This window comes from Brassica napus, chromosome C1, assembly GCF_020379485.1.
Source record: "Brassica napus cultivar Da-Ae chromosome C1, Da-Ae, whole genome shotgun sequence".
In the NCBI taxonomy this organism is placed as follows: domain Eukaryota; kingdom Viridiplantae; phylum Streptophyta; class Magnoliopsida; order Brassicales; family Brassicaceae; genus Brassica; species Brassica napus.
In genome coordinates, this window is record NC_063444.1 from 42,393,435 (window position 1) to 42,420,080 (window position 26,646).

General features: G+C 37.7%; 2 protein-coding genes across 6 annotated transcripts; one reads left to right on the forward strand and one right to left on the reverse strand.

The window, feature by feature from the left end:
- The first annotated feature begins 7,163 nt into the window (after positions 1 to 7,163).
- On the forward strand, positions 7,164 to 10,923 carry LOC106402128 (probable cyclic nucleotide-gated ion channel 20, chloroplastic). 2 transcript variants are annotated; one of them, XM_013842802.3, is made up of 11 exons: positions 7,164 to 7,850; positions 7,948 to 8,139; positions 8,215 to 8,313; positions 8,401 to 8,538; positions 8,618 to 8,866; positions 9,029 to 9,268; positions 9,364 to 9,509; positions 9,611 to 9,688; positions 9,800 to 9,929; positions 10,015 to 10,261; positions 10,435 to 10,923. In XM_013842802.3, exons 1-11 carry the CDS (start codon positions 7,368 to 7,370, stop codon positions 10,710 to 10,712), a joined length of 2,280 nt encoding a protein of 759 aa, XP_013698256.2. In that variant the 5' UTR covers positions 7,164 to 7,367; the 3' UTR covers positions 10,713 to 10,923. The 2 variants fall into 2 exon arrangements, with proteins under 2 accessions (XP_013698256.2, XP_048600532.1); XM_048744575.1 differs by lacking the exon at positions 10,435 to 10,923 and having other exon boundaries at positions 9,611 to 9,678; positions 10,015 to 10,047.
- Positions 10,924 to 23,099: 12,176 nt separating this feature from the next.
- Positions 23,100 to 26,646, reverse strand: LOC106397099 (putative cyclic nucleotide-gated ion channel 19). 4 transcript variants are annotated; one of them, XM_013837655.3, is made up of 11 exons: positions 26,079 to 26,625; positions 25,790 to 25,981; positions 25,615 to 25,713; positions 25,401 to 25,538; positions 25,058 to 25,306; positions 24,708 to 24,959; positions 24,467 to 24,612; positions 24,303 to 24,380; positions 24,062 to 24,191; positions 23,684 to 23,930; positions 23,100 to 23,550 (listed from the first exon to the last, which is right to left on the reverse strand). In XM_013837655.3, exons 1-11 carry the CDS (start codon positions 26,499 to 26,501, stop codon positions 23,303 to 23,305), a joined length of 2,202 nt encoding a protein of 733 aa, XP_013693109.2. In that variant the 5' UTR covers positions 26,502 to 26,625; the 3' UTR covers positions 23,100 to 23,302. The 4 variants fall into 4 exon arrangements, 1 of the variants encoding a protein (XP_013693109.2); XR_007318043.1 differs by having other exon boundaries at positions 23,215 to 23,550; positions 23,684 to 23,949; positions 26,079 to 26,641; XR_002658108.2 differs by lacking the exon at positions 23,100 to 23,550 and having other exon boundaries at positions 23,688 to 23,930; positions 24,062 to 24,210; positions 26,079 to 26,644.

The window sequence follows — 26,646 nt, forward strand, 5'->3', positions numbered from 1 at the left end:
CTTCTCATTGACCCCCATGAACCAATTAAATTTTTGCTGCAAAAAACAAAAATATTAATAATTAGTTTAGAAAAATAAAATTTTAAAAAATATAAATCAGGAATAAATTGTAAAAACTTACAGCGTAAATCTTGAACCACGTCCTTCTGATGTAGATCGGAGTGGATTTCCAGTTGGGATGTGGCATGGAGAAGTAACCTTTAATCGTCTCGGTTACTTCTGTTGCAAGGCAGTTATCAACCCCAAACCTGGAAAAAAAAAACAAATTTAAAGTTTTAAATATTTATTAAAGTCACAAATGAATTTTAAAAAATTAATGTAACATACATACCAGAGAGTTCCGTCAGGTCGGTCGGGGTCTATGATCGGTAAGCCTTCTCTGCCTGGCAAACCGAGAATGTCCTCAACAGTGTACTGAGAGTAAGGACAACTCGGTGGCACCATCAAATCAGCATGAACCTGATTGGCGGGCATCTGAGGAGGCACATGAGGAGCTGGCATCGGAGGAGGAGCTATCAGAGGAGGCACATGAGGAACTGATGGCGATGCCGTAGAAGAAGGCGAGACTCTCTGAGAAGATTGAGTCTCGGGGACGGTCTCCTGCTGACCCGAAGAACCGGGAGCTGAAGAAGAACCGGGAAGTGAAGGCGGGTCTAACCGACTACCCGGTTGACCGAACATCTGCGAGTAGTGAGCAGTACGCTGGTGCTTGCGAATAGTCTGCAAAATTTAAATTTCTAAATTAAAATCAAGAGTAAAAAAAAAATTATGAACAGTATTAACTACGTAATTAATAAAATTACGAAACCTAAATTTTCTAAACTAATTCCCTAAACTAACCACCTAATCTAAATTCCCTAAACTACTTAGAGAGGAATGAGAGACTTACCATGGCGAGAGGAAATAGAGAGGCTGTAGAGAGGAAATAGAGAGGAAATGAAGAGGGCTGCGGTTTCGCCTATATATAGGATTAGGTTTCGTCGAAGATTCGTCGCAAAATGACGAGGAAAGACAGAGGCCCGTCTTTCGTTTCGTCGCAAGGCCCACGCAAATTAACAAGGAAATACAGAGGCCCGTGTTTTTTTTGCGAGGAAATACAGAGGCCCGTGTTTTATTTTACGTCGTTCTTGCGACGATTTTTGTTTTTATCATCGACATTACGTGCAAATAGCGAGGCTTTTTTTGCTAACCCCTAAAATCTTAAACCCCAAACCTCAAACCCTATCTTTCTTATCTCCAAACCTCAAACCCTATCTTTCTTATATTTCTTATCTTATACTTCATATATTTCTAACCCTTTAACTTCAATATATATATTTTTTTGAATTTGAAAGGTTTAATACGTTGAAAAACTATTTTACAAATTTTGAATTTGACATATCACACAACAAATCAAACACACTCTACAAATCAAATATGAAAGGTTTAAAAAAAAAAAAAAAAGAGAAGAAGATATTTGAATACAAATGATGTAGATTTATGTGGGCTACACTTACGTATCTCGTCATATGTGTTTCCAATATCTTTCTTCTCTTTTTTTTTTAAGTTTATATAAAATAGAAAATAATTTTTTTTTAGTTTATATGAAGTAGGATGGGGAGTTTTAGGGTTTGCACATTTGGGGTTTAGGGATTTGGGTTTCATTTTAGTTTAGGGTTTATATTTACCGACGAATTAACGACGAAAAGTAAAATAAAAAAGCGGACCTCGCTCATTCCACGTAAGTTCACGAGGCTCTTACGACGTTTTGATCTTACGTGGAATAAGCGAGGTCCGCTTTTTTAATTATAAAGCGTCTCTTATTCCACGTAAGTTCACGAGGCTATTACGACGTTTTGATCTTACGTGGAATAAGCGAGGTCCGCTTTTTTAATTATAAAGCGTCTCATATTCCACGTAAGTTCACGAGGCTATTACGACGTTTACTGTTACCGTGGAATATGCGAGGTAATGTATTATAAATCGTCGTAAAATTCCCGTGAGGTAACGTGGAAAGTACGACGACTGTCTCTAAACCCCTAAAACGAAACCCCAAACCCCAAACCACATCTTCTTTATCTTCTACTTCATATATCAAATACTTCTATCCTTTAACCTCAAGAAATTCATTCTAATCCAAACCGAAAATTATAAAAACACAATTCCTTTACTTATAATTAATGTCGATATCTTATTTATAAATAAACTCCCATTATCTTTAATTATATATAATAAATCAAACTCATACAAATATCAAATACATTAATCGGATTCATCGTCATTCTCGTCATCACTTGAAACATCATCATTTTCATGAAACTCGTCTTCAACAGCTTCCTCCGTGGGATCTTCGGTAAGATCTTCATACTCGTGATTATGCGGATCAATGAGAAGGATGTCATCAATTTCTTGTTCAGGTTCATGAACTTCATTTATTTGTTCTTCTTGCAATGGTGGTTCTTCTCCTATGATGATTCGTCCTCGAGGTGTAACTTTGATCACGGCTAACCAATTTATACCCGACTCTCTCATCCGAGGGTATGGAAGGAAGCTAACTTGGTCTGCTTGTGAAGCTAAGATGAAGGGCTCGAATTTGTTGTACCTCCGGCCACCGTTGACATGCATCTGTTGTTCCATTACAATATGGACAAGATAATCTCCCATGTGTAGTCCATCCAGACAACATCCCATAGGCAGGAAAGTCACTTATGGTCCACAAAAGCATAGCTCGCATCGCAAAATTCTTCTTCGTTGAGCAGTCATACGTCCTCACCCCTGTTGACCACAAATCCTTCAACTCTTTTATCAGTGGTTGTAGGAAAACATCAAGTGACCTTTTTGGATGCTTCGGACCGGGTATTAATATGGTCAAGAATAAAAACTCCCGTTGCATGCACATCTCCGGTGGCAGGTTGTATGGCGTAAGAAAGACTGGCCATAATGAATATTGTCTCCCTGACATTCCAAATGGACTAAATCCATCTGTGCATAATCCGAGGTACACATTTCGGCTATTGCTAGCGAAATTCGGATGTACTTTGTTAAAATGATTCCAGGCTCTTGCATCTGATGGATGAGTCATCTCACCATCCGTCTGAGTATGCTCGGCATGCCACCTCATCTTTCCAGCAGTCTGCTCCGATTGGTACAATCTTTTCAATCTATCTGTAATTGGTAGGTACCACATCCTTTGGTACAATACCCTATTACGTCCCCTTCCTTGCGGCTTGAATCGTGGTTTCTTGCAGAATCGACATTCTTCCAACTTCTCATCATCTCCCCAGTAGATCATGCAGTTGTCGATGCAAACATCTATCATCTCCGAAGGCAACCCAAGACTATAAACCAGTTTCTGAATCTCATAATAAGAATCAGCAGACTCATTGTCTTCCGGCAAATACTCTTTAAATAAATCTGCCCATTCGTTCATGCAACTTTCAGGTAGATTGTGATCAGTTTTAATATTCATCATTCTAGCAGCCAATGACAATTTAGAGAGACCTTCTCTACAACCACTGTAAAGTGGTTGATTTGCCGCATCTAACATTTCATAAAACTTTTTTGAATCTATGTTAGGTTCTTCATCTTCATCATCATGAGCTACGAATGCATCAGTTACCATATCATGAACCCTATCATAATCTACCATCGGCTGATCCTCCTGATGGTAACTATGTGCATTATGCAATTGATGATCAACCGGTTCTTCTTGAAAGTTGCTATTACTACTACTAGCTTCATTCTGATCATAACTATAACCTTCTCCATGTTGAAACCAGATATAATAATTTGGCGTGAAACCTCTATTTACTAAATGCTTCCAAACATTTTCACGATTTGCCAACTTTGAATTGTTACATTTCCTACAAGGACAGAATATTTTACCGCTTTCTTGGGCGAGCGGTGTAGAATCTGCTTGATGCATAAAACGCTCCAACCCAGCAAGATATTCTTTCGTCACTCTCCCGTTAGCATCTCTATGCATATACATCCACCTCCGCAACTCGAAAATATTTCCCAAGCCCGACATTTGTTTCACGTTTTTTTTTTCTTGTTGGTGTGCTTAAAATTATGTTCAAACCTCCATATTTATAGAAAATTTTCGAATCTGGTAGTTGAATTTTGCTAGGAATTTACGACGAAATATTAGGTTGGTTGCAAAAAAAACGTGTTAAGTTGGTGGATTTCTCGTTCTTTCCTCGTAAGTTATTTCCTCGTAAAAATCATGCTAATCTTACGACGAATTTGCGACGAAACACATTTTTCTCGGAATAACCACGTCAACTTACGACGATTTTACGAGGAATCGCTTTACTCGGTATTTTACAAGGCCGTTACGAGGAAACTTTATTTCCTCGCAATTTCATCGTTAAGTCAATGTAATTTCACGAGGATTAGTTTTCCTCGTTAAATTTCCTTGCTAAAACTGTGTTTTCTTGTAGTGTTTATTTGATGGGTAATATGTAAACAAAAATCATTGTTAGTTGTATTTATCAGAGTTTGTAACTTACTCTGCTTTTTTTGTTTAGGTAATTTCACTGATCTTGGTTGCCGTCTTCGTCTTTTTCGTAAGCATCTGTGAAAGTAAGTTTGTAAATTGTTAAATATTTGGCCATGAGTTTATATTTGTTTAGCTGGCTCAATGTATGTGTCGTTGAGTTTTAGTTGAGTTGATTGGTTTGGTATATTTGTTTTAAAGTTTATTTGTAAGATTAGACAAAAATAGAGGTGATCATTAATGATTCGTCTTTTTTGGGATTCTAGTTTTTGGTGTTTGATTGTTTGGGTTATTGTGGTTTCTTTTAAACAATAAATTAAAATTTGTGTAAAATTAGATTGATAAGTAAGGAAGATAAATAGACGACCACAAATCTTGGGTATGAAATATTTTTGATTATTGATGTTAGCACAATATAGACAGTAATATAAAGAGAATTATGTGTTGATTCTTTCTTACGGATCAATGAGGAGACGGATAACGACTCGAGTTGTTTCTTTGGTGAGGCCAGACCCTAGACAGAACGGATTTTCCCAACCACATATGTGAGTTTAAATATCATTTATGATATCAAAACATAATATAAACCCAGATGCAATATGATAATATACCTGGGAGTTCTAGGTTTGTGTTCGCAATCACTTGGAGATTGTCGAACAGTCTAATCTTGACTGAAGATTGATCTCAGGAGCACCCGTGATGACTTCATCAATAATGGTTAGTGAGATGAAACGAATGAGGAATGGATGATCAGTTATCTTGTACATGCTTGAGCACCTAGAAACCTCAAAACGATCGACTTTCACAATGGAACCAGCTTTCAAAGATGACATGTAATGATTAGCACGTCTGACGGGAGTAAACCCATGAATCACAGAATCTACAAATAATATTATTCAACAAAAAATCAGGAAATAAATTAAAATAATTATGTTAAATAAGTGTTATAGATCAAAGATTAACTTACCTTTTCATCAAGGAAGAGAACCGTGATTCCCACAAACTCTCTGTCTTTCTTGAAGTTTAGGGAATCCTAGAAGCGAGGATTCGAAGGTTGAGTGACGGACTCTGGGACGCCGGTTTGACGAATTGGAGAGGCAGAGAGAAACATTTTCTAGAAGTTGGTTAAATCTAAGAGGAATCAATGAGTTTTGTGGAGATGCAGATTGAGTTCATCAAAGATGAGAATCATATATATATAGTTTATATAGGGGCTACAAATCAGGAACATTTATGATCAAGCGATTTAAGATGTGGACATGAAGAGTTCACCGGTGAAAAAATAGATTACGAACAGACACATGGCGAAACTCTGTAACTCAGACTTGTTTGAGACAGTGATGAAAAGAACCCAAACTCATGTTAAACGACATGAACCGGAACCGATCCAAAAATACCCGACCCGGAACCGAACCGAAAATTTACAAGTACCTTTTGGGTCTAAATTTTTTTTACCCGAAAGAACCGGAACCGAAAGGAACCGACCCGAATAGACCCGGACCCGAAAAGAACCGACCCATATAGACCCGATCCGATAAGAACCGATTTGTACCCGACTTAAAAACATGTATATCTAAAACTATGATGTTTTTATGTTCTATTTTATATATATTATTTTATGATTCAGTTGAAATATCTTTTGTTAACAACATTTGTTATTATTTTTAACATTTTTTAAGTAATATAAAGCTTTAAAATGTAAAATTTAGAGTTTAAAAATATTTTATTTTAAGTATTAATAGTTTCTTTTAAGTTATTTTGTAAAATTGTAGATATATATGACAAATATCAACTAAATTTGATGAATTGGGTATGTCATGTTCTTTTCAGATCCTAAATACCCGAACCCGACCCGAACCCGATATGGACCCGAAAAATTACGGATATTTTATGGGTATTTTAATTATAGATCCGAACCGACCCGGACCCGATAAGAACCGACCCGAACCCGAACCAAAAATTTCTAAGTACCTATTGGGTCTGAATATTTAGGACCCGAAAGACCCGGACCCGAAAAGAACCGGTCTGAACCCGACCCGAAGACCCGAACGCCCATGCCTAGTTTACAATATGAGAAAACTATAATTGTTGCAAACTTGAGTTTTTTTTCATATAACGTGATGAATCTCATTTAAAAATGAAACCCATAACGCACTTGTAGACCCGATCCTCAGAGGAAACCGAAGAAGTAAGAGCTTCCAACCTTCATAAATATATATTAGGTTCGACCATCAATTTACAAAGTATCATTTAGCTTAGTGCTATAAATGTTGGTGTTTATATCTTAATAATCCGGGTTCGAACCATGGACTTGACATTTTTTCACACCTTTTTAAAGTGGGATCCACAAAACGCTGACGTGGCGCATTGAAGAGTGAGCAAAAACTCTATCTATTATAATATAGATTTGGTAGGTGATCCAATAATGGAATTTTAATTAGATCTTTTGGAAATAATTCCGCTATTTTATTTAAATAGTAACGTCAAATGATTTATTTCCATTACAAACAACACAATATTAGAGGGACCCACCATATCAATAGACAATGAAATCAAAAGTCAAGTCTTCGCAAATGTCCTTATTTTTGTCTGACGTGGCTTATTTTTTCGTGTTCACACATAGGCATACTTTTAATATGTCAATCAAATTAATAATAAAAAATGTATACACTTGGCTTGACGAGATTTGATTCTATACGAGACGCCTGACTCAGTCATCGTCTCCTTCTCGGAAATCTTTAAAAGTCTCTGCTTCAGCTTCTTGGAAACTCTCAGCCGCAGATTTTTCACACATTTTTACCAAAAATAAGATTTTTCACTCATGCCCTAGAGTTTTTCTTCTTCCTGGGTCTTCTTGAAACTTTTCTCTAGGTGAAGAGTTTGTCTCGAGATGGCTTCCCCCAAGGAGAACGATGATGTTCCCATGCTTCCAATCTCGGACACATCTCGTACTAGGCCTTTCACTTCCAGGTCTCGTAGCGTTTCCCTCTCAAACACTTGTTCCACCATTGACGGTTTCGACAGCTCCACTGTGGTTTTAGGCTACACGGGTCCTCTTCGAGCCCAGAGACGACCTCCTTTAGTTCAAATGAGTGGTCCTCTTTCCTCTACTCGCAATCCTGAGCCTCTCTTTCTTCTTCCCCCTCCTGATTCAGTTGGTATCTCCTCGTCACAGCCTGAGAGGTATCCTTCTTTTGCTACTCTGGAACATAAAAACTCAGACGACGAGTTCGTCTTAAAACACGCAAATCTCTTGAGATCTGGACAGTTAGGTATGTGTAATGATCCTTACTGTACCACTTGTCCTTCTTATTACAACCGCAAAGCTGCCCAAATCCCCAGTTCCAGAATTTCTGCCTTCTTTGACTCCAAGGTATCGTGTTTTGATTTTTATACTCAACACAGTCACAAAAATAGCTCGAGGATCAAGTAAATGTAGCTGAAACCGAGTCTTTTCTTTATCTTACTAGTTCCATAATGCTCTGTATGATGATGCTAAAGGCTGGGCTAGGCGGTTTGCTACAACTGCTAATAGATACTTACCAGGAATCATGAATCCTCACTCTAAATTCGTTCAGAGCTGGACTAAGTTCTTTGCCCTCTCATGCTTGTTGGCTATTTTCATAGATCCTCTCTTCTTCTTTCTCATATTAGTCAAACAGGTATGTTTTTTCTCTCCATATTTTGCTTCTCATGTTTTGGTATTCTTGCGTTTACAACAGTCTTTGGCACTGCAGAACGACAAATGCATTGTGATTGATTGGCCGATGGCTAAAGCATTTGTAGCTGTTAGAAGTGTAACAGATATTTTATTCTCTGTAAACATTCTGCTTCAGGTGTGTTTCCTTTTGCTTATGTTACCTTATAACTTATAAGAGAACATGTTGGCCTCAAATGCTTCTTTATTTCATATATTGTTGCAGTTCCGATTGGCCTATGTAGCTCCCGAGTCCACAGTTGTTGGTGCTGGCCAGTTAGTTGCTCATCCAAGAAAAATTGCTCGGCATTACTTCCGAGGAAAGTTTTTACTAGACTTGTTCATAGTAATGCCACTTCCACAGGTATCATAACGTTAGAGCCCAACTTCTAAGTAGAAGTAATTAGTATATGTTCATTTAATGTAGATATTTTTTTTTACAGATATTGATATTATGGATAATACCAGCACACTTAGGTGCATCTGGGGCAAACTACGCAAAGAACCTGTTACGCGCTGCAGTTCTTTTCCAGTACATTCCGAAGTTGTATAGACTACTACCACTTCTTGCTGGCCAAACACCTACAGGCTTCATATTTGAGTCTGCTTGGGCTAATTTTGTTATTAATCTTCTCACCTTTATGCTTGCTGGTCATGTTGTTGGCTCTTGCTGGTATCTTTTTGGTCTGCAGGTATGGCAAAAGTCTCAAACTTGTATCAGTCATTTAGATATAAAATCATTTATGTTGCTTACATTACCTCTCTTGTCCTAACCAATAAAAGATGTATAGATATGTAGTGGCTTATTGATTCTTCTCATTTCCTGCCTCCCTTTTCTCTTTTGTATCTTTCAGAGAGTTAACCAATGCCTACGAGATGCTTGCGGTTACTCTGATCATGAATGTAGAAATCTTATAGATTGTGGTCGTGGAGATAGCTCTGAAGCGTTTGCTGCATGGAAAGGTGATGCAAGTGCAAGTGCTTGTTTTCAAGAGGGTGGTTTTCCTTATGGAATCTATATGAAGGCAGTCAATCTCACCAGTCATACTAGCCTCTTCACAAGATATAGTTATTCTCTTTTCTGGGGTTTTCAGGTAATTCAGTTTATTACACAACTGTTCAAATAGTTTACATTGGATGGCACATGTGGAACTCTTAATGAATGTACATTGTTTACATCTCTCAAAAGCAAATCAGCACGCTTGCTGGAAACCAAGTCCCAAGTTACTTTCTTGGGGAGGTCTTCTTTACCATGGGGATTATCGGTCTGGGGCTATTGCTTTTTGCGCTTCTTATTGGTAATATGCAGAACTTCCTTCAAGCTCTTGGTCGAAGGTAAGTAACTACCGTATCACATAAGAAGATATCTCAAAGGCATGGTGGGTGGTTTCTAAATAATAAAGTACTCCCCGGTTATTGTGTTTTGTCCATCTTAGGAATCTTGAAATGACGCTGAGACGGCGTGATGTGGAGCAATGGATGAGCCATAGAAGGTTGCCAGAAGGTATAAGGAAGTATGTGGACTATGCCTCTTAAAACTTGCTTCTCAAGTTGAAAATTTACATTGTCTTAGGTTATGTGATGTCACTATAAAGCTAAATGAATAGTTGTTTCTACATTTTCAGGAGGGTGCGAGAGGCTGAGCGGTTCAACTGGGCTGCTACTAGAGGAGTTAACGAAGAATTGCTATTTGAGAATATGCCTGATGACCTTCAAAGAGATATAAGACGACACCTCTTCATTTTTCTCAAGAAGGTTAAACATCAAAGTCTATTTCCCTCGGTATTGGTTCTGTTTTGTCTGAAACTTGTGTGGATTGAAAATGTTGGTGGGTTTGCAGGTGAGGATATTTTCTTTGATGGATGAATCAATCTTAGATGCCATCCGTGAGAGGCTGAAACAGAGGACATACATAAGTAGTAGCACGGTCTTGCACCGTGGGGGTCTAGTTGAGAAAATGGTATTTATAGTGAGAGGTGAGATGGAGAGCATTGGTGAAGACGGTTCTGTTCTTCCTTTATCAGAAGGAGACGTTTGTGGTGAGGAGCTCCTCACTTGGTGCCTTGAACGATCTTCTGTTAATCCTGGTACATCTCTTGTTGACTCTATGTGCTCACAACTCTCAATGTTTTGGGCTAAAAAACTTGAAACATTACATCCTTGTAGAGTCTATGTGCTCATAATTCTCAATGTTTTGGGTTATAAACTTGAAACATTACACTGCATTTTGTAACTAATCAGTATGCTTTGGAACCTGCAGATGGGACGAGGATAAGAATTCCATCAAAGGGATTGCTAAGCTACAGAAATGTTAGGTGTGTGACAAACGTGGAGGCGTTTTCCCTGAGTGTAGCAGATCTTGAAGACGTAACAAGCTTGTTCTCGAGGTTCTTAAGGAATCCTAGAGTGCAAGGAGCCATTAGGTATGAATCTCCATATTGGAGGCTACGAGCAGCTAGGCAGATTCAAGTGGCATGGAGATACCGAAGGAGACGGCTTCAGAGATTGTACACTGCTCAGTCTAGTTACAGCCTTTAGATTGTGCTCTTCATTCTTGATGATGAGGTAAGCTTGGTGCTTGTTACATTGGTGATGCTACTATATTATATGATAGCTTAATGCTTCACTTGAATTCATATTGTAAAATGTAGTTGCTTTAATAAGATCATTTTCACGTAGTTTTATATTTGAATAAAAATCTCATCTGTAATACCTTTCATTTTTTCCTCTACAGTTTTACATGTCTATAGATGAAGCTTGTAAGATAGGGAATTAGCAGATATTATGCTATATGAAAGTTTAAAAATAAAATAGATAGTTTATCATATAATTTAGCTGTACTTTTTTTAGAGTTCTCTTCACTACCTATCCAATTTCTGTTAATTTTAGTTGAAATAAAAATTATTGTTTTCTAAACTAGGTAACAAATATTGTTTATGAACCAATTTATTTTTAAAAATAATTAATAAAAAATTAGTTATGGCATAAATGGTTTTATTTGACTATTTATACCTTTTTTGGTCAAACATTTGACTATCCCTTATATATTAAAATATGAGCATTACAATTAATGTGTTCACACCAATATTGACACATGTCATTTAGAGAGACACTTTCACATATTTTGTTTCTTTGTTTTCCATTTTTTGGAGCATCTTGGCGCTTTTTTTTGTGTGATCTTCTTAACGAGCTTTTGATTATAAACTAGTCTGAGGATTGAAACATTTTATAAACAGTTTGTAATCTTCTTCACACCTTCGAGGTTTCAACATATCTCATCAGACATCAGGTGATGACAATTTTTATAGACAAAAATGATTATAAATTGCAAGCTGAGATGAAAAGAACTGTGTTTTAAGACAAAATAGAGAAATCCAACACATCTGTTAGTCTACTGAACATAGAAGTCTCCTCTTCCTTCTTCGCATGGCCTACACGACGATCCATCTAGGTTATTCTCGGCGAGGTTCTTGAGATGGGGACTTTAGTCGTGGAGAAGCGTCACGCAAACTGAGATGAAAAGAACTGTGTTTTTCGACCGAACCTGTGAGAAATCAATGCATCTGTTAGTCCATTGTTGAAGTCTTGAAGAGGAGAAGAGAACATGTAAGTTTCTGTTCATTAGATCGGCTTTGTGAGGCGACTTCTTTTGCATCTTTGTGCGTAGCTGTTGATTATTACTGTAAAAAAGAGAACTCTTCTCCCATTGTTTCGTCAAGCTTAGAATTATCGTTATTACAAACTACTGCAGCTCACGAACTCTTCTCCCCTTTCTTTCGTCAAGCTCACGAACACTCTTACCTACGATACGCTCTTTTAAGCATACTGTTTATCCTTTATTATCACGTACAAATTAATGGAGGCGGTGCATGCAAAGACAAAAAGGGTCGAAGTCTTATGAGATCATGGAGATTCTGCGATAGAGTTGATAATAGGTACATAATCTATAGGATAAACACACAACTTTCAAGCTAAACTAGAAGAGTCTCATTTTTTTCTTGTGTTGTGCAGTTTGTTGTAGATTAATGGCTAAGACAGACACGTAAAAACAAAAAAAAAAGTTATATTCATACGCGACTGTTATTAGTTCCAAGTTGGAACTTCTAATTGTGGGTTTACTGAATCGAACCGGTCGGTTCCGAGTTGGAACGTCTATTGAAATCAACGAAGATAAACCACGCTTCTGTTCGGTTATTTCAAGTTTACTATATGACGGTTGCCTATTTTGCTAATATACGTGATTGAGTTAATTATGAATAGGGGATTTGCATATATTTCAAAAACTTAGTTTATGGAAATAGATTTAAATCGTATTATCAGTTTATCTTTATGCGTCTTAATAAAATTGAGCTTTTTATTTATAAGACTTATTCTACAATATTTTTCATCGTTAACCTCCAGCACTTTTGTGAATTCTCCAAACCAAAATAAATAAGATTTTCGAATGGTTCTTATATTTCAATGGAGTAAAATACAATAAAATCAAATATACAATCAAACCGATGTCCACATTTAATGGACTTTATGTCTTTTTATTTTATAAATATCAAAAATAATAATTTCATCTCGCGTGGATTATCACCTAGTTTATACTTATTTGAGTAGATTTACAAAAATACATTGAGATTTTCTAGGCAGATTAGGCAACCTTGATTTTCACTTTGTCACATCACATGAATCTTCTCAGCTTCTTACGAATATCATCGTAAATTTCTCCAGCAATCCAAACGGTAAAACACCGTAACAGAGGCCCATAATACGTAGACAAGCCTCAACATTTAGCAACACTTGGACTAAATAGTATCTGTTATAAATTATGGAGTGGATTGTCATTAACCAGGTCCGGTCCAAGACCGGTCCAATACCTAGAAGATGGAGAGACGGTCGAAGCCCTAGAGAGATGAGAGAGAGAGAGAGCCGACTTCAGGAGAGAGAGGCGGCCACAAAGCTTGGAGAAAAGGAAATCCTTTTCTTTTCCTAGTAGATGTAATCTTTCCATTATTATGTATTAGGCCCTGCTCGTTTGTACATCTGGAAGATGCATCCAAATGGTCCATCTAGATGTCTTATCCAGATGCTCCATCTCGATGTTGTTCGTTTCTTCATTTCGTCCATGTATCTAGATGAATCATTTGAATGCAACTATGTTCATTTGCTTTTCATTTTTTAACTTTCATCTACATCCATGTGGACTTGTTAATAAAATGATTAAAAAATAATTTTTTACGTTTCGGCGGAAAAATAGAATTTTTACGGTTTTAGCGGAAAATATTTTTGCGGTTTTTGAGGGAAAATTTGTTTTTGGCGAAAAAAATGCATTTTGTTGTTTTGGCGGAAAAATACACTTTTATGGATTTGGCGGAAAAATACGTTTTGCGGTTTGGACGGGAAAAATGTGTTTTGCGGTTTTGGCGGGAAAAATGTTTTTGAAGGGAAAAGTTTTTTTTCACGATTTTGGCGGGAAAAGTGTTTTTCACGATTTTGGCGGAAATTTTTTTTTCGCGATTTTGGCAGGAAAAGCATTTTTGCGGTTTCGACGAGAATACATTTTTCCGGTTTTTGGCGGAAAAATGCATTTTTCCGATTTTAGCGGGAAAATGCGTTTTTCCGGTTTTGGCGGGAAAATTCTGTTTTCCGTTTTTGGCGGGAAAATTGTGTTTTCCGGTTGGGCGGGAAAATGCGTTTTTCCGGTTTTGCCGGAAAAATGCATTTTTCCGGTTTTGGCGAGAAAATTGTGTTTTTCAGTTTTGGCGGGAAAATGCGTTTTTCCGGTTTTGGCAGGAAAATTCTGTTTTCCGGATTTGGCGGGAAAATTGTGTTTTCCGGTTTTGGCGGGAAAATGCGTTTTCCGGTTTTGGCGAGAAAATGTGTTTTTCCGGTTTTGACGGGAAAATTGTGTTTTTCAGTTTTGGCGGGAAAATGCGTGTTTTCTGGTTTTGGCGGAAAATTCCGTTTTCCGGTTCTATCGGGAAAATTGTGTTTTCTGGTTTTGGCGAGAAAATGTATTTTTCCGGTTTTGGCGGAAAAATTGCGTTTTTCCGAATTTAGCGGAAAATTGCGTTTTTCCGGTTTTGGCGAAAAAATTGCATTTTTTCGGTTTTGACGAGAAAATAATTTTTGCGTTTTTGGCCGGAAAATGCTTTTTGGAGTTTGGCGGGAAAATGCGTTTTTGGGTTTTGGCGGGAAAATGCGTTTTTTTTTTGTTTTGACGGAAAAATGCGATTTTTCGGTTTTGGTCGAAACGTGCGGTTTTACTGGTTTGGCCGAAAATGTGTTTTTATGGAAATGTGTTTTTATGGAAATGTGTGTTTTACGTTTTTTTTCGGAAAAACGCATCTTGCGGTTTTGGCGGGAAAGTGTGTTTTTCAGTTTTTGCGAGAAAATGCATTTTTTGGTTATAGCAGAAAAATGTATATGCAAAAAAAAATAGAATTTAGGGTTTGAAAATAATATTTTGATTTTAGAAGGTCATTTTTGTCGTTTATCATTTTGGACTGAACTAGATGCATCTGCATCCAGATGCACCATCAAGACTCACCTTCACTTGGGTGAGAATTTGAGATGAGTTCTTAAAAATTCAGCTGGGTGATCCATCTGGATGTAGCATTATAATGCACAAAACGAACATCGATTTGCATATTCACCTAGATGGATGATCTGGGTGAGCAAACGAACATGGCCTTAGTAGTTTTCCTAATCCTAGTGAGTCTAGGTTTTGGATACTTTCCATTTATCTTCATCTTGTAATCCTTATATAAAGGAACCCCCTTGATCATTAATAATAACATAGAAATATTCAGTCTCTAAACTCTCTAATTACAATACGTTATCAGCACGATAGACTCCAAAACCCTGAGACAAAACCTAACCTAAAATCCGTCACAAATAAACCCTAAATTAGGCGCAACTTAAAATAGATCTATCTCTCAAACCCTGAGGAACCAGACGACGGGCCACATATCATCTTGAAGCTCTTGACGAGACAAATTCATCAGCGCAAACCGTTCGTCAATCCGATCTCAGACACGCCCACACTCGCAGAAACAATATGCGGCGCCGTCTTGATCTTTTGGAACCCTAAATTGTTCTTGCTTGCGTTCCGGCTTGCAAACTCCGATCAAGCTCAACTCCGATCAAGCTCAGCTTCAGACGTTCCCTGTCCGTGATCAAGGTCCTCAGCCTCAGCTCAGCTTGCGTCCAGCTCAGACCAAATCCCCGACCAGACGCAACCGTCCGCGAGAAGAAACAAGCTCGCGATAGCTCTCGGCAACACGACCCGATAGGAGCCGTTCTGCGTCCGCTCGTCTCAGCTCGTCTCTGATCTTTGGTGGTCCGGTTCAGACCTGCAAAACAAAGGTAATCCTAATTTTGAGAACATGAATCGAACCTGATTGTTTGTAAAGATTGAAACCCTAAAAACTAATCTCTAAGATGAAAGCCTTAAGACAAATAGATCAAACCCTAAAAGAGTAAATCGGAGCTCGAATAAGTCCGATCCCCTAAACCATAATTCGAGATTGATCCATTGATCAATTAAAATCAAAGTCTTAATGATTTTGAATCTCAAATCTAACTCCCTTGATCAAAGATCAAAGTTTTCGAAATCCCCTAAAACCCTAATTTTGGAATCGAAAACCCTAAACATATAAGCTTGAAATCGATTTTATTTGTTCTTGTTTGATTGATTGTTTTGATAAAATCTGAGGTTTAGGATTGTTAGATTGATTGAAATAATCTGATCTAGAATTTAAATCTTAATGGCCTTGAAACCTTAATCTTAAAATCGAATTCTACTAGTGTTTAAATCGGAAACCCTAGAATTGATTAAGGATTGCTTGCATACATATGAATCTGAATATGAATTGCATTCATACTGTTTAAATAAGAATCGACCAGCATGTAGTTTATACAATCTTGAAACTGTTTGCATTAAGTAGAAATACATGGCCGTGTGGCTTGATGATTGTTTCGCACCATGGTCGATTAGATTGCTTGATTTTCATAAATGTGTAAGACATGTTTGTGGCCGAGCTTGTTGATTTTCTTGCGGCCACATGATCACATTGTGACTTAATTTTGAATGATGATGTGATTCAGATGTCGAAAATCTCAAACAGAGACTATGCAGCCCTTAATCTCTCCGGAGATAACTACTTGCAGTGGGCGCTAGATACAAAGATCAGTCTAAGGTCAAAGGGACTTGGTGATACTATCATCAAGGGCAACAATGAGACCGATAAGAATCGGTACATGGCTATAAGTATTATACGCCATCACCTCATTGAAGGTCTAAAAGATCAGTACATCACGATGGAAAATCCACTAGAACTTTGGGATGCTTTACAGCATAGGAATGATCACCAGAAAATGGTGTTACTTCCAAAGGCTAGAAACGACTAGAAGAATCTTAGATTCTTGGATTATAAGTCCGTGGATGAGTACAATTCAGTCTTATTTAAGACGGTCTCGATGCTGAGACTTTGTGGTGAAGTAGTAACCGAAGAAGAGTTACTTGAGAAGACTTACTCTACATTCCATTCATCGAATGTGATACTGCAACAGTAGTACAAAATGAAAGGCTTCGCCACATATACTGATCTGATCTCGTGCCTGCTTCTGGCCGAGGCAAACAATGAGCTCCTGATGAAGAACAATGAAGCTAGACCTGTTGGAACAACACCATTACCGGAGGCTAATGAGGTTGAAAGGAAAGATCCCAACGAGTGCAATTATGTCCAAAATGACAAGAGATCACACGGCAAAGGCCAAGGTGGATACAAGGGGCGCAGCCGAGACAACTACTCGACCGACCGGAAAGGAAACCACAATAACCGTGGTCGTGGTTCCAATTATGGCTGTGGCCGAGGTAGTTATGGCCGTGGTCGAGGCGGCATATCCAAACTGTCTTACTCGACCAAATCCGTTTGTCACAGATGTGGAATGGGCAACCATTGGGCCAAGAACTGTAGAACCCTAAGCACTTATGTGAGCTCTACCAAGAAAGTCTGAAGAACAAGAACCCTGAGGCTCACATGGTTCGTGATTCCGGATTTGAGGCTGATGATGATTCTGACATTGCTAAAGATGACCAAATGGATTTTGAGACTTCTGATTGTCTCAAGGACTAAATTTCGATACGACTTGTCTTATTGCTTTATGATTTGCTTTGATGTTTCACGATTATATATATATATATATATATATATATATATATATATATATATATATATATAATGGAATTGGTTTTGATTTCATTATGTCTTGCCTGATCTTACTTAAACATATAAATGATTTTAAAGAGTTGCCTAAAGGGCATAAAACCAAGTAAGAAATCATGAATGAGTATAGTAAGCATAGTAAAGGAACAATGGCTAAGGCATTGCCTTATAAGGCATTATACACACCCAATAATATGTGACCCATTGAAGTTATAATGTATGGTTTCCAAGTAGAAACAATGGGTAAGGAAGGAAACAAGTTTCTTTAGATTTTAAGAAGACAAACGCCTAAGACCTTGAAAGAAAGTGGTCGAGACTATACCTATGATCTCTACTGATCAAAACTATGTTACAGATCAGTATGATAAAGAGGCAAGAGATGTGGTAACCGTATGAAGATAACACCATGAAATTTTACACTATATGGCATGATAGGATTAGCCATCCTAAAGTCTAAACTTGATGCAAAGATTGAAAAGGCACAAAGAGTTATCCCGTAAAAGATCTCACGTTGTGAAACATGTACACAAAGGGAAACTCATTAGGCTTAATTGTCCCAAGCACCACGACCTTATAGTATGGTCATGAGGGGGAGAGAGGATAAACCCATGATCAATACTACAAGTTCGTGTACCACTATGGTCTAAGACCATGTTATATGGGTCGGTCATTACTCGGCCATAAAGGACCATTCCTCGGCCGTAGAGGCCATGATACAAACGGCCAAACCGAAGAAACCATGTTATGGTCGGCTGCAAAGACCATCACCTATACACGGCCATCACCTATACACGGCTTGGCCACGACTTGTATACGCATAGTGCAGGCTTGGCCGCACACAAGCCATTACCTATAAAAGGTTCGGCCATGTGAGCCATTATCTATAAGACTAAGATTCTAAAGTCTATAAGCTTGGAGACATTATGTTTTACATGTATAGAATGATAATATGCATCAGGCCATATATAAGTGAGCATAGATATTCCCATCTCAGATTGAATACGGGTCATAAAACCAGACATACACCATCTTAAGAGATTTTGAATAAACCACCACATACATACATGTGCCGTCTAAGATGGAACCTCAGAAGAGGATTGGGAATATATAAGAATAAGATCTTCTCCACGAAATAAAAAGGACCGAAAGCCAAAACATGGGTGATCAAAATAGTGGCCAGGTACGGATTGCATGAAACAAATGAATCTGAATATTAAAGGAGAAAGATTATAAGCTGGATAAAGAATGATAAGAATGGTTTTAAACCATCATTGTCTTGGCAAGATCCTCGGACTAGAGATTATGATTTAAGACGTCCAAAGAAAGATTATACAAAGCTAGCCAATAGAGAAGCTAATTGAAAGGCCAGACACTGACCCGAAAAAAAAAAATGACTAACCAGCTTAGCACCAAATGAATGTCCTAGAAGAGACATAATCAAGTTGCTATAGAGTCTATACAAGATAGACCAAGTGTTACATAAGATAAAGGAATCTCGGATAGAAAACGATGCATAGAATACAGATCCGAAATTATAAAGGAAACCATAACAGACATTGAGAAAAGGTTGCGCAGCTACACATCTAAGGTACCAAACCATGTAGTCTTGGGACGCCAAGCTACTAGGTAACAAAGGTCCTGGCTAATGAAATCTCAAAGTGATCAGATCATGTATGGAACATAATGGAACCACATGAAAGTGTCGACACACACACACATGAATGTTACATAAAGATGCATAAGAGAATAGCACTTGAACATAAAGAGATGAAGCGAGGATCATGAACCCACGAATGAGTACTCATACAATCATAAAGATCATAAAAGATTATATTAAAAGATAAACGTGGAGGTTCAAAGTATCTAAAGGAGAGATGAGCGTATTGGCCATATACATATACAGAAACGCCATCTGATAAAACCAGTGAAATAGATGGATCTTGTGAGATAAAGAAACCGTGAGAAAGGCACATGATCACGAGGTCTAGAGTGTTCGTGTTTCCTAATAACAGCATTAGATCATAGCTTGTTACACAAGGTACTCACAGAGATCAAATGAACAGATTATAAGGAGATAAACTCCTATGTGGTGGTTGCTGCTATAGATTTCGAAATTGACAATGGTCTGGTCATAAGGAAGAAATTAGATACAAATGATGTAGTAAGCATCATATGGATCACTGGATAAGATGAAAGAACAGCTTCGTTCCTAAGCTGATTCATGGACTGAAACATAAAACAGCTGCATATAGTATGTAAAAGAAATTGATCACGCATGATCATTGATCTTGGACTTGTATAAAAGACAATCCAATACAGTCCATATATTTGAAATTCCTTGTGATTATACTAAACCTAAAAGAGGTTAGTAGACTGATACAGAACGTATCTGTAGGCGTCCGGTCCTTCGACTAAAGACGTCCAGCCCTTAAGCTGAAAGGTATCCGGCTTTCAGATAAAGGTGTCCGGCCCCTTCTGCTAAAAGGCGTCTGACTCTTATCCTTTGATCACGGGCTAGTAGAAAAGATCAACCATCAGGTTGCAATCCGACAATCAGATCCCTTAAGGATCCGGCATAGCAGAACGGTCTGCTGCTGTATAAACTCCACAAAGTTTTTTCGTAAGGATAAAAGGAGATGTTTAATCTATCCTTACCTGTCGGATATAAAGTATTGTAGTCCATAAGCTCGTGAAAGCCGAAGTCCATGACCTAATAATGTATACTTAGCGTGTGATATGATCCACAGCAACTGAGGTCATGAGACGCCATCATCATCATTAAGATAGGAATGCAAAGAATAATGAATATAGCATTAGCTAAGGCAAAGAAATCGATGTCCACATACATGAGAGTGTTCGGCCACAGAGCCATAATGAGAGATTATAAAACTCACAGCAATGATCATTGATCTTGAACACTCATGAGACAAGTAGTGGACATGTATAGACGAGGTCTATGACCCAGACATGGATCGGCCAGATCGAGACATAGGTTCATGATAACCATGTCTAGTACATTGTCCATAAGTACTTATTTTGTCCGACCAAAGTAAAGAGTTAACAGTAGATGATCACGTCTAGACTATGGACACATGCAAACACGATTTGCAAAAGCCCAATAGTGATCCCCGAGAACAATATGGTTCACATTGTTTAGCACACATGCTTTACCGGGACACTTAATGTCAAAAGACATGAGAGGCGACCTGAGAGGTCGAAGTGGTCTAGATACGGCTTAGTAATGAACTTGGCCGATTACTCCCTTCCTACATATACAGGAAAGATCACGCACCAGATGCGTAGAATGTAGAAACCTACACTGAGGTTCACATCAGGGGGAGTAGTGCGTGTTGTACTCTTTTTCCTTCATCATGGTTTTGTCCCACTGGGTTTTCCTGATAAGGTTTTAATGAGGCAACATGAAGCGTACTACAAATCCTGTATGGTTATGGCATCCAAGGGGGAGTGTTATAAATCATGGAGTGGATTGCCATTAACCAGGCCCGGTTCAAAACCGGCCCAATACCTAGAAGATGGAGAGACGGCCGAAGCCCTAGAGAGAGGAGAGAGAGAGCCGACTCCAGGAGAGAGAGAGACGGCCACAAAGCTTGGAGAAAAGGAAAGGATTTCCTTTTCCTAGTAGATGTAATTTTTCCATTATTATGTATTAATAGTTTTCCTAATCCTAGTGAGTTTAGGTTTTGGATACTTTTCATTTATCTTCATCTTGTAATCCTTATATAAAAGAACCCCCTTGATCATTAATAATAACATAGAAATATCCAGTTTCTAAACTCTCTAATTACAACACTATCTTATTAAACAGAATTATTTCACTTAAATATCACTACTGAATAAAAACATGCATTAAGCTTTATATTTGAACTAGGGGGGTGTCCGCGCTTCGCGCGGAATATTGTTTTATTGTTAATAAGTATGAGTTTTTTGGATGATATAATTATGTAGCCGTCTTTATTTGTTAAAAATATTATTTGTATTTTTACTGTATTATATAGTAGTAAGTGATATGTTAATATATTTTGTGTTTGTTTTTCAATAATGTGTTGTCGTGTATATAATAGTATTTGTTAGTGGTGACGTGAGCCTCTCATATAAAACATATTTAATTTCAATAATTTTGCATTTATATATTTGTTGATTCTAAGATTAACGATTTCAGAGTCAAAATTATATTTTATTGTATTTTCAAAATTTTGAACATTATTTTTTTTGAGATGTTTTTTGCCATATCTCTATATTTTGACCTTACCTATCACCATCTTTGTATTTCGTTTACCTCACCGGTGCTTCTCCCAGGAATGATTGTTATGTTTTGGAGTAGAGTTCTTATTGTCCGTCTTGTCCTGTGAGATTATCTCATATTTGTTGTAGGTCGAGTCTATGAGTTCCAAGTTGTGAGGTTGTTTCTCATTGCATTGTAGGTTGTTTCGGTCAATATTGATTGCTCATCTTCTTCCTTAAACTTTGGCTGATGTTGGAGACTGCATCTTCTTGGGTTGGGTCAGAGTTTAGGCGTCGTTGATGTTTTTTCCTTGTCGTTGGCTTGACGTCGATGGTCCTTGCTCGTCTTGGTTTTAAAATTTTGTTTTTTTCGTGATCTAACTTCTTTTATCTCTTTCATAGCTTGAGTACGGCTCTACGGTTTGCTAATTTCATTTTGTTTTCCATTCCCTCGCTGTTCTCTCATCTTGTTGCAGTTTTCATTGCTGCTCGCATCTCTAGTAGCTCTCATTTCTACCATGTTTGCCACTCTAGCTTTGGATAGTGTTTTCCTCCGTGTATGCTCGGTGGGCTTGGAAGGTTGTTTATGGTATCAAGCTTGAGCTCTGGTTTCTCGGTGGTTGGTTTCCATTCTCGCTCCTTCAGGTTGTTTCTTTTCTTTCCATGTTTCCCTTGGTATAGGCGTACGGAGTTAATCTCATGGAGATTTGGTCCTTTTTATCTAGAGTTTTGTGGTTCTTCGCTGGCATGGGCGTCTTGCTTTAGTTTGTGAGGTGCTTCTTACCTCTTAGCTAGTGGCTGGGCTTTAGGCATGTGCTTTCCTACTTCGTGATGACTTTGGCATTTTGGTCATTATTTTTCTTCTGACTTGCTTTTTTGGTTCTTTGCGTTGGTACTCTATTACACACATTTGTGTTCGGAGGATTGCTTTGTCTCAGATTTTATATTTTTGCTTTTTTTCTGACTTCTGATTATTTTAGCTAAAACACTCTGTAGTAAGATGAGGTAATTTAGTCTTCATTCTTAATCTCTTTTCAGTTTCAGATCTTTATTGAGTTAGTATTATTATGGAATTTTACCTTTTTTTGTGGTTGTGGAGGTTTTAGGTTTAGACCATATGTTGTACTCTAGTTTCTACTTCTTAGTTTAGTTATTTTATGATTTTTAATAGTGAAATAAATATTTAATTTGTAAATTAAAAAAATAGAAAATAGTAAAAAATAATAAATAGTGAAAGTTAATATTATTTTTAGTTGTTCATAAATTAAATATTTAAAATTATTTATATTATTTTACTTATTTCTTTATTCATCTTAAATTTTACTGACCAATAAAATAATTATCAAATTTTATATAATGATTCTTTGTGCGAGAACGATTAGATAACTAAAATTCTCAGAAATTTTATCAGACTCGAAAATTTTGCTTTCTTTTATTATTTGTTTATTTATTCTGATTTTCTGAGTTTTTACATTATTCAAGTTCCATCGGTAATTTTTTAATATAACAAACATGTGAATTTTGATGAAAAAATAAAAGAGGACACGTGGCAGCAAACCCCCCTGCCACTTGTCAGAAAAAAGGAAAATGTCTACTTTATATATATAGATTTCCTAACTAAAATATCATCAAATTATCACAATTAACAAATGAAGAGTACAATAAAATCTATCTGTGAAGTCGTCTCCTTCTGTATCTCCAAGCCACTTGTATTTGCGTAGCTGCTCTTAGCCTCCAATACGGAGACTCGTATCTTATGGCCCCTAGCACTCGATGGCTCCGTAGGAATCTTGAGAACAAGCTCGTTACGTCTTCAAGATCTGCTACACTCAGCGAAAACGCCTCTACGTTTGTCACGCATCGAACACTTCTGTTGCTAACCAACCCCTTTAGCGGCAACTTTATGCTCCTCCCATCTTCAAGTTTCAAAACATATTCAGTTTCAATCTTTAATATTTCAACTTCTTAATGCAATAAATTGGAAAGTTACAAACACACAGAAACACTCACACACATATCTAGGCAGAGCTGTTAGTAAAAGGGACGTACCAGGGTTTACAGAAGAGCGTTCGAGGCACCAAGTGAGAAGCTCTTCACCAAAAACATCACCTTCTGATAAAAGAAGAACAGAACCGTCTTGTCCAATGCTCTCCATCTCACCTCTCACTATGAATACCATTTTTTCAACTAGACCTCTGCGGTGCAACACCGTGCTACTACTTATGTACGTCCTCTGTTTCAGCCTCTCACGTATTGAATCCAAGATTGATTCATCCATCAGCGAGAATATTCTCACCTGCAAACCCCAAACAACACTTCAAAACATTATGGTTGAATATCAGAAATGGTTATTATCTATGCCCACTATCTAAAAAGTATACAGAAGGAAATGGATTCTGTTCTAGTGCAATGTATTATGCTTATTACCTTCTTGAGAAATTTGAAGAGATGACGTTTTATATCTCTCCGGAGGTCTTCAGGCATATTCTCAAAGAGCAATTCCTCGTTAACTCCTCTAGTCGCTGCCCAGTTGAACCGCTCTGCCTCTCGCACCCTCCTGCATTTTTTTGAACAAACTACTGAGTTAGTTCTATCGACCGTCCCATTACATAGCCTGAAATGTATGACCAAAAAGACTAATTCAAATGAGATGCAAAGCTGCACAGACTTTCTTATATCTTCTGGCAACAGTCTATGGCTCATCCACTGCTCCACGTCACGCCGTCTCAGCATCATTTCCATCCTCCTAAAAAAAGACAAGCACAAATCATCAATCTCACTTGGTGGATCAAATGTTTTTCTTTTGAAACATAATTGATGGAGTAGGTATACCTTCGATCAAGAGCTTGAAGGAAGTTGTGCATATTACCAATGAGCCTCGCAAAAAGCAAAAGGCCTAGTCCAGTGATGCCCATTGTAAAGAAAACCTCCCCCACTGAGTAACTTGGTGATAGGTTTCCAGCAAGCGTGCTTATTTGCTTACAGAGTTGCAAAAACAGTTTCACATTAGCTAAGAGTGATTTAAGAGACTAAATAGTTTGAACATCAATCAACCTAATAGAGCCTAAGTTACCTGGAATCCCCAAAACAGAGAGTAACTGAATCGTGTGAAGATACTAGAATGACTAGTAAGATTGACTGCCTTCGCATAGATGCCATACGAAAAGCCACTCTCTTGAAAACAAGCATTGACACTGTCACTATCTCTCCAGAGAGCTCGTAGTGACGCAGATGCGTACATGTTCCCACGAGCACAATCTATAAGGTTCCTACGTTCATCTACCGAGTTATTCCAAGCCGCATACAACAGACACTTTTTTACTCTCTGGAAAAAAACCAAAAAGAGAGAGAGAAGAATCAGTAAAACTACTCGGAGTTTTGAAAACATACATAAAGTATTTCTTAAAAAACTGACTTATATACCTCAATTCCTGAAAAATACCAGCAAGATCCAACAGCATGACCAGCAAGCATGAAGGTTAGAAGATTAATAACAAAGCTGGCCCAAGCCGACTCAAATATGAAGCCTGTCGGTGTTTGGCCAGCAAGAAGAGGAAGAAGCCTATATAACTTTGGAATGTATTGTACTATAAATATGCTGCGTGTAATGTTTCTCTCAAATCCTGCTGTGGATGTGCCTAAGTGTGCTGGTAATATCGATAATGTCATTATCTGAAACACAAAGGTGAAATATAATGTAAGAAAAAGAAACATCTCCGAGTTGACAAAACTCAAAGAAACATTTCAAGGGTTGAGAGTACAAAACCTGTGGAATGGGTAACACTATGAACAAATCAAGAAAAAATTTGCCTCGCAAGTAATTACGAGCAATTTTTCTTGGATGATCAACTAACTGGCCAGCACCAACTATTCTAGACTCAGGAGCTACATAGGCCATTCGAAACTGCGACAAATATGACAAGAAGAATAATTAAAGCAAATCATTTCTTACACAGGAGACAAGTGCAAAGGAGACACACCTGAAGCAGAATGTTAATAAAGAAAATAAGATCAAACATACTCCTAAGAGACACCAGTACGGTAGTCTTTGTCCAATCAATCTCTATACATTTGTTGTCCTGCAGTAATCTTAAACTCAAGAAAAAAAGATACAGTCAAACAAGAAACTGATAGTGGAAGAGGAAGGAAGCATACATGTCGGATTAATAAGAGGAAGACGAAGGTGGGATCTATAAAAATAGCCATCAAGCATGAAAAGGCTAAGAATCTAGTCCAGACTTGAACGAATTTGGAATGAGGATTCATGATTCCAGGCACGCATCTACGAACAGAGGAAGCAAATCGCTTAGCCCAACCTCTAGCATCATCATACAGAGCAGTGTGGAACTAAACAAGAAAAAATAACATTCATATCAGTTATGTCTAACACTTACTTGGTCCTCAAGCTAAGTAGAAGCATTAATATACATACATACATACATACCCTGGAGTCAGAAACTTTGGAAGTATGAAAATTAGCAGATTGGTGGCTGTAGTAAGAAGGACAAGTGGTACAGTAAGGTTCATTACACATCCCTAGTTGTCCAGATGTCAAGATATTTGCATTTTTCACGACGGATTCGTCTTCAGATCGAACATCAACGGTAGAGGAGGAATCAGGAGGTTCAATAGATGGAGGAAGGAGAGACTCAGGTCTGAGAGTAGAGTAAAGAGGACCAGGTGGTCTTCTCTGTGTTCGAATTGGGACTGTGTAGCCCAAAGCCACCTTTGACTTGTCACATCCATCAATGTAATAAGTTGAATTTGAGAGGGAAACGCTACGGTTCTTGAAATTGAAAGCCCCGGTGTGAGCACGAGATGTTGCTTCTGGAATGGAAACTTGGTCGTTTTCGTTTGGGGAAATCATTCTGCAAGATCAAGAACGAGAAGCTGAATACCCCCAAAAGCCTAGGGTAAGCGTGACAAAGAAGCAAAACAATGAAAGAGAGGACAGAGACTGAGTTTTTGGGTTTAGCTCATTAAGACTTTGTTAGTTTTATAAAGACAACGAA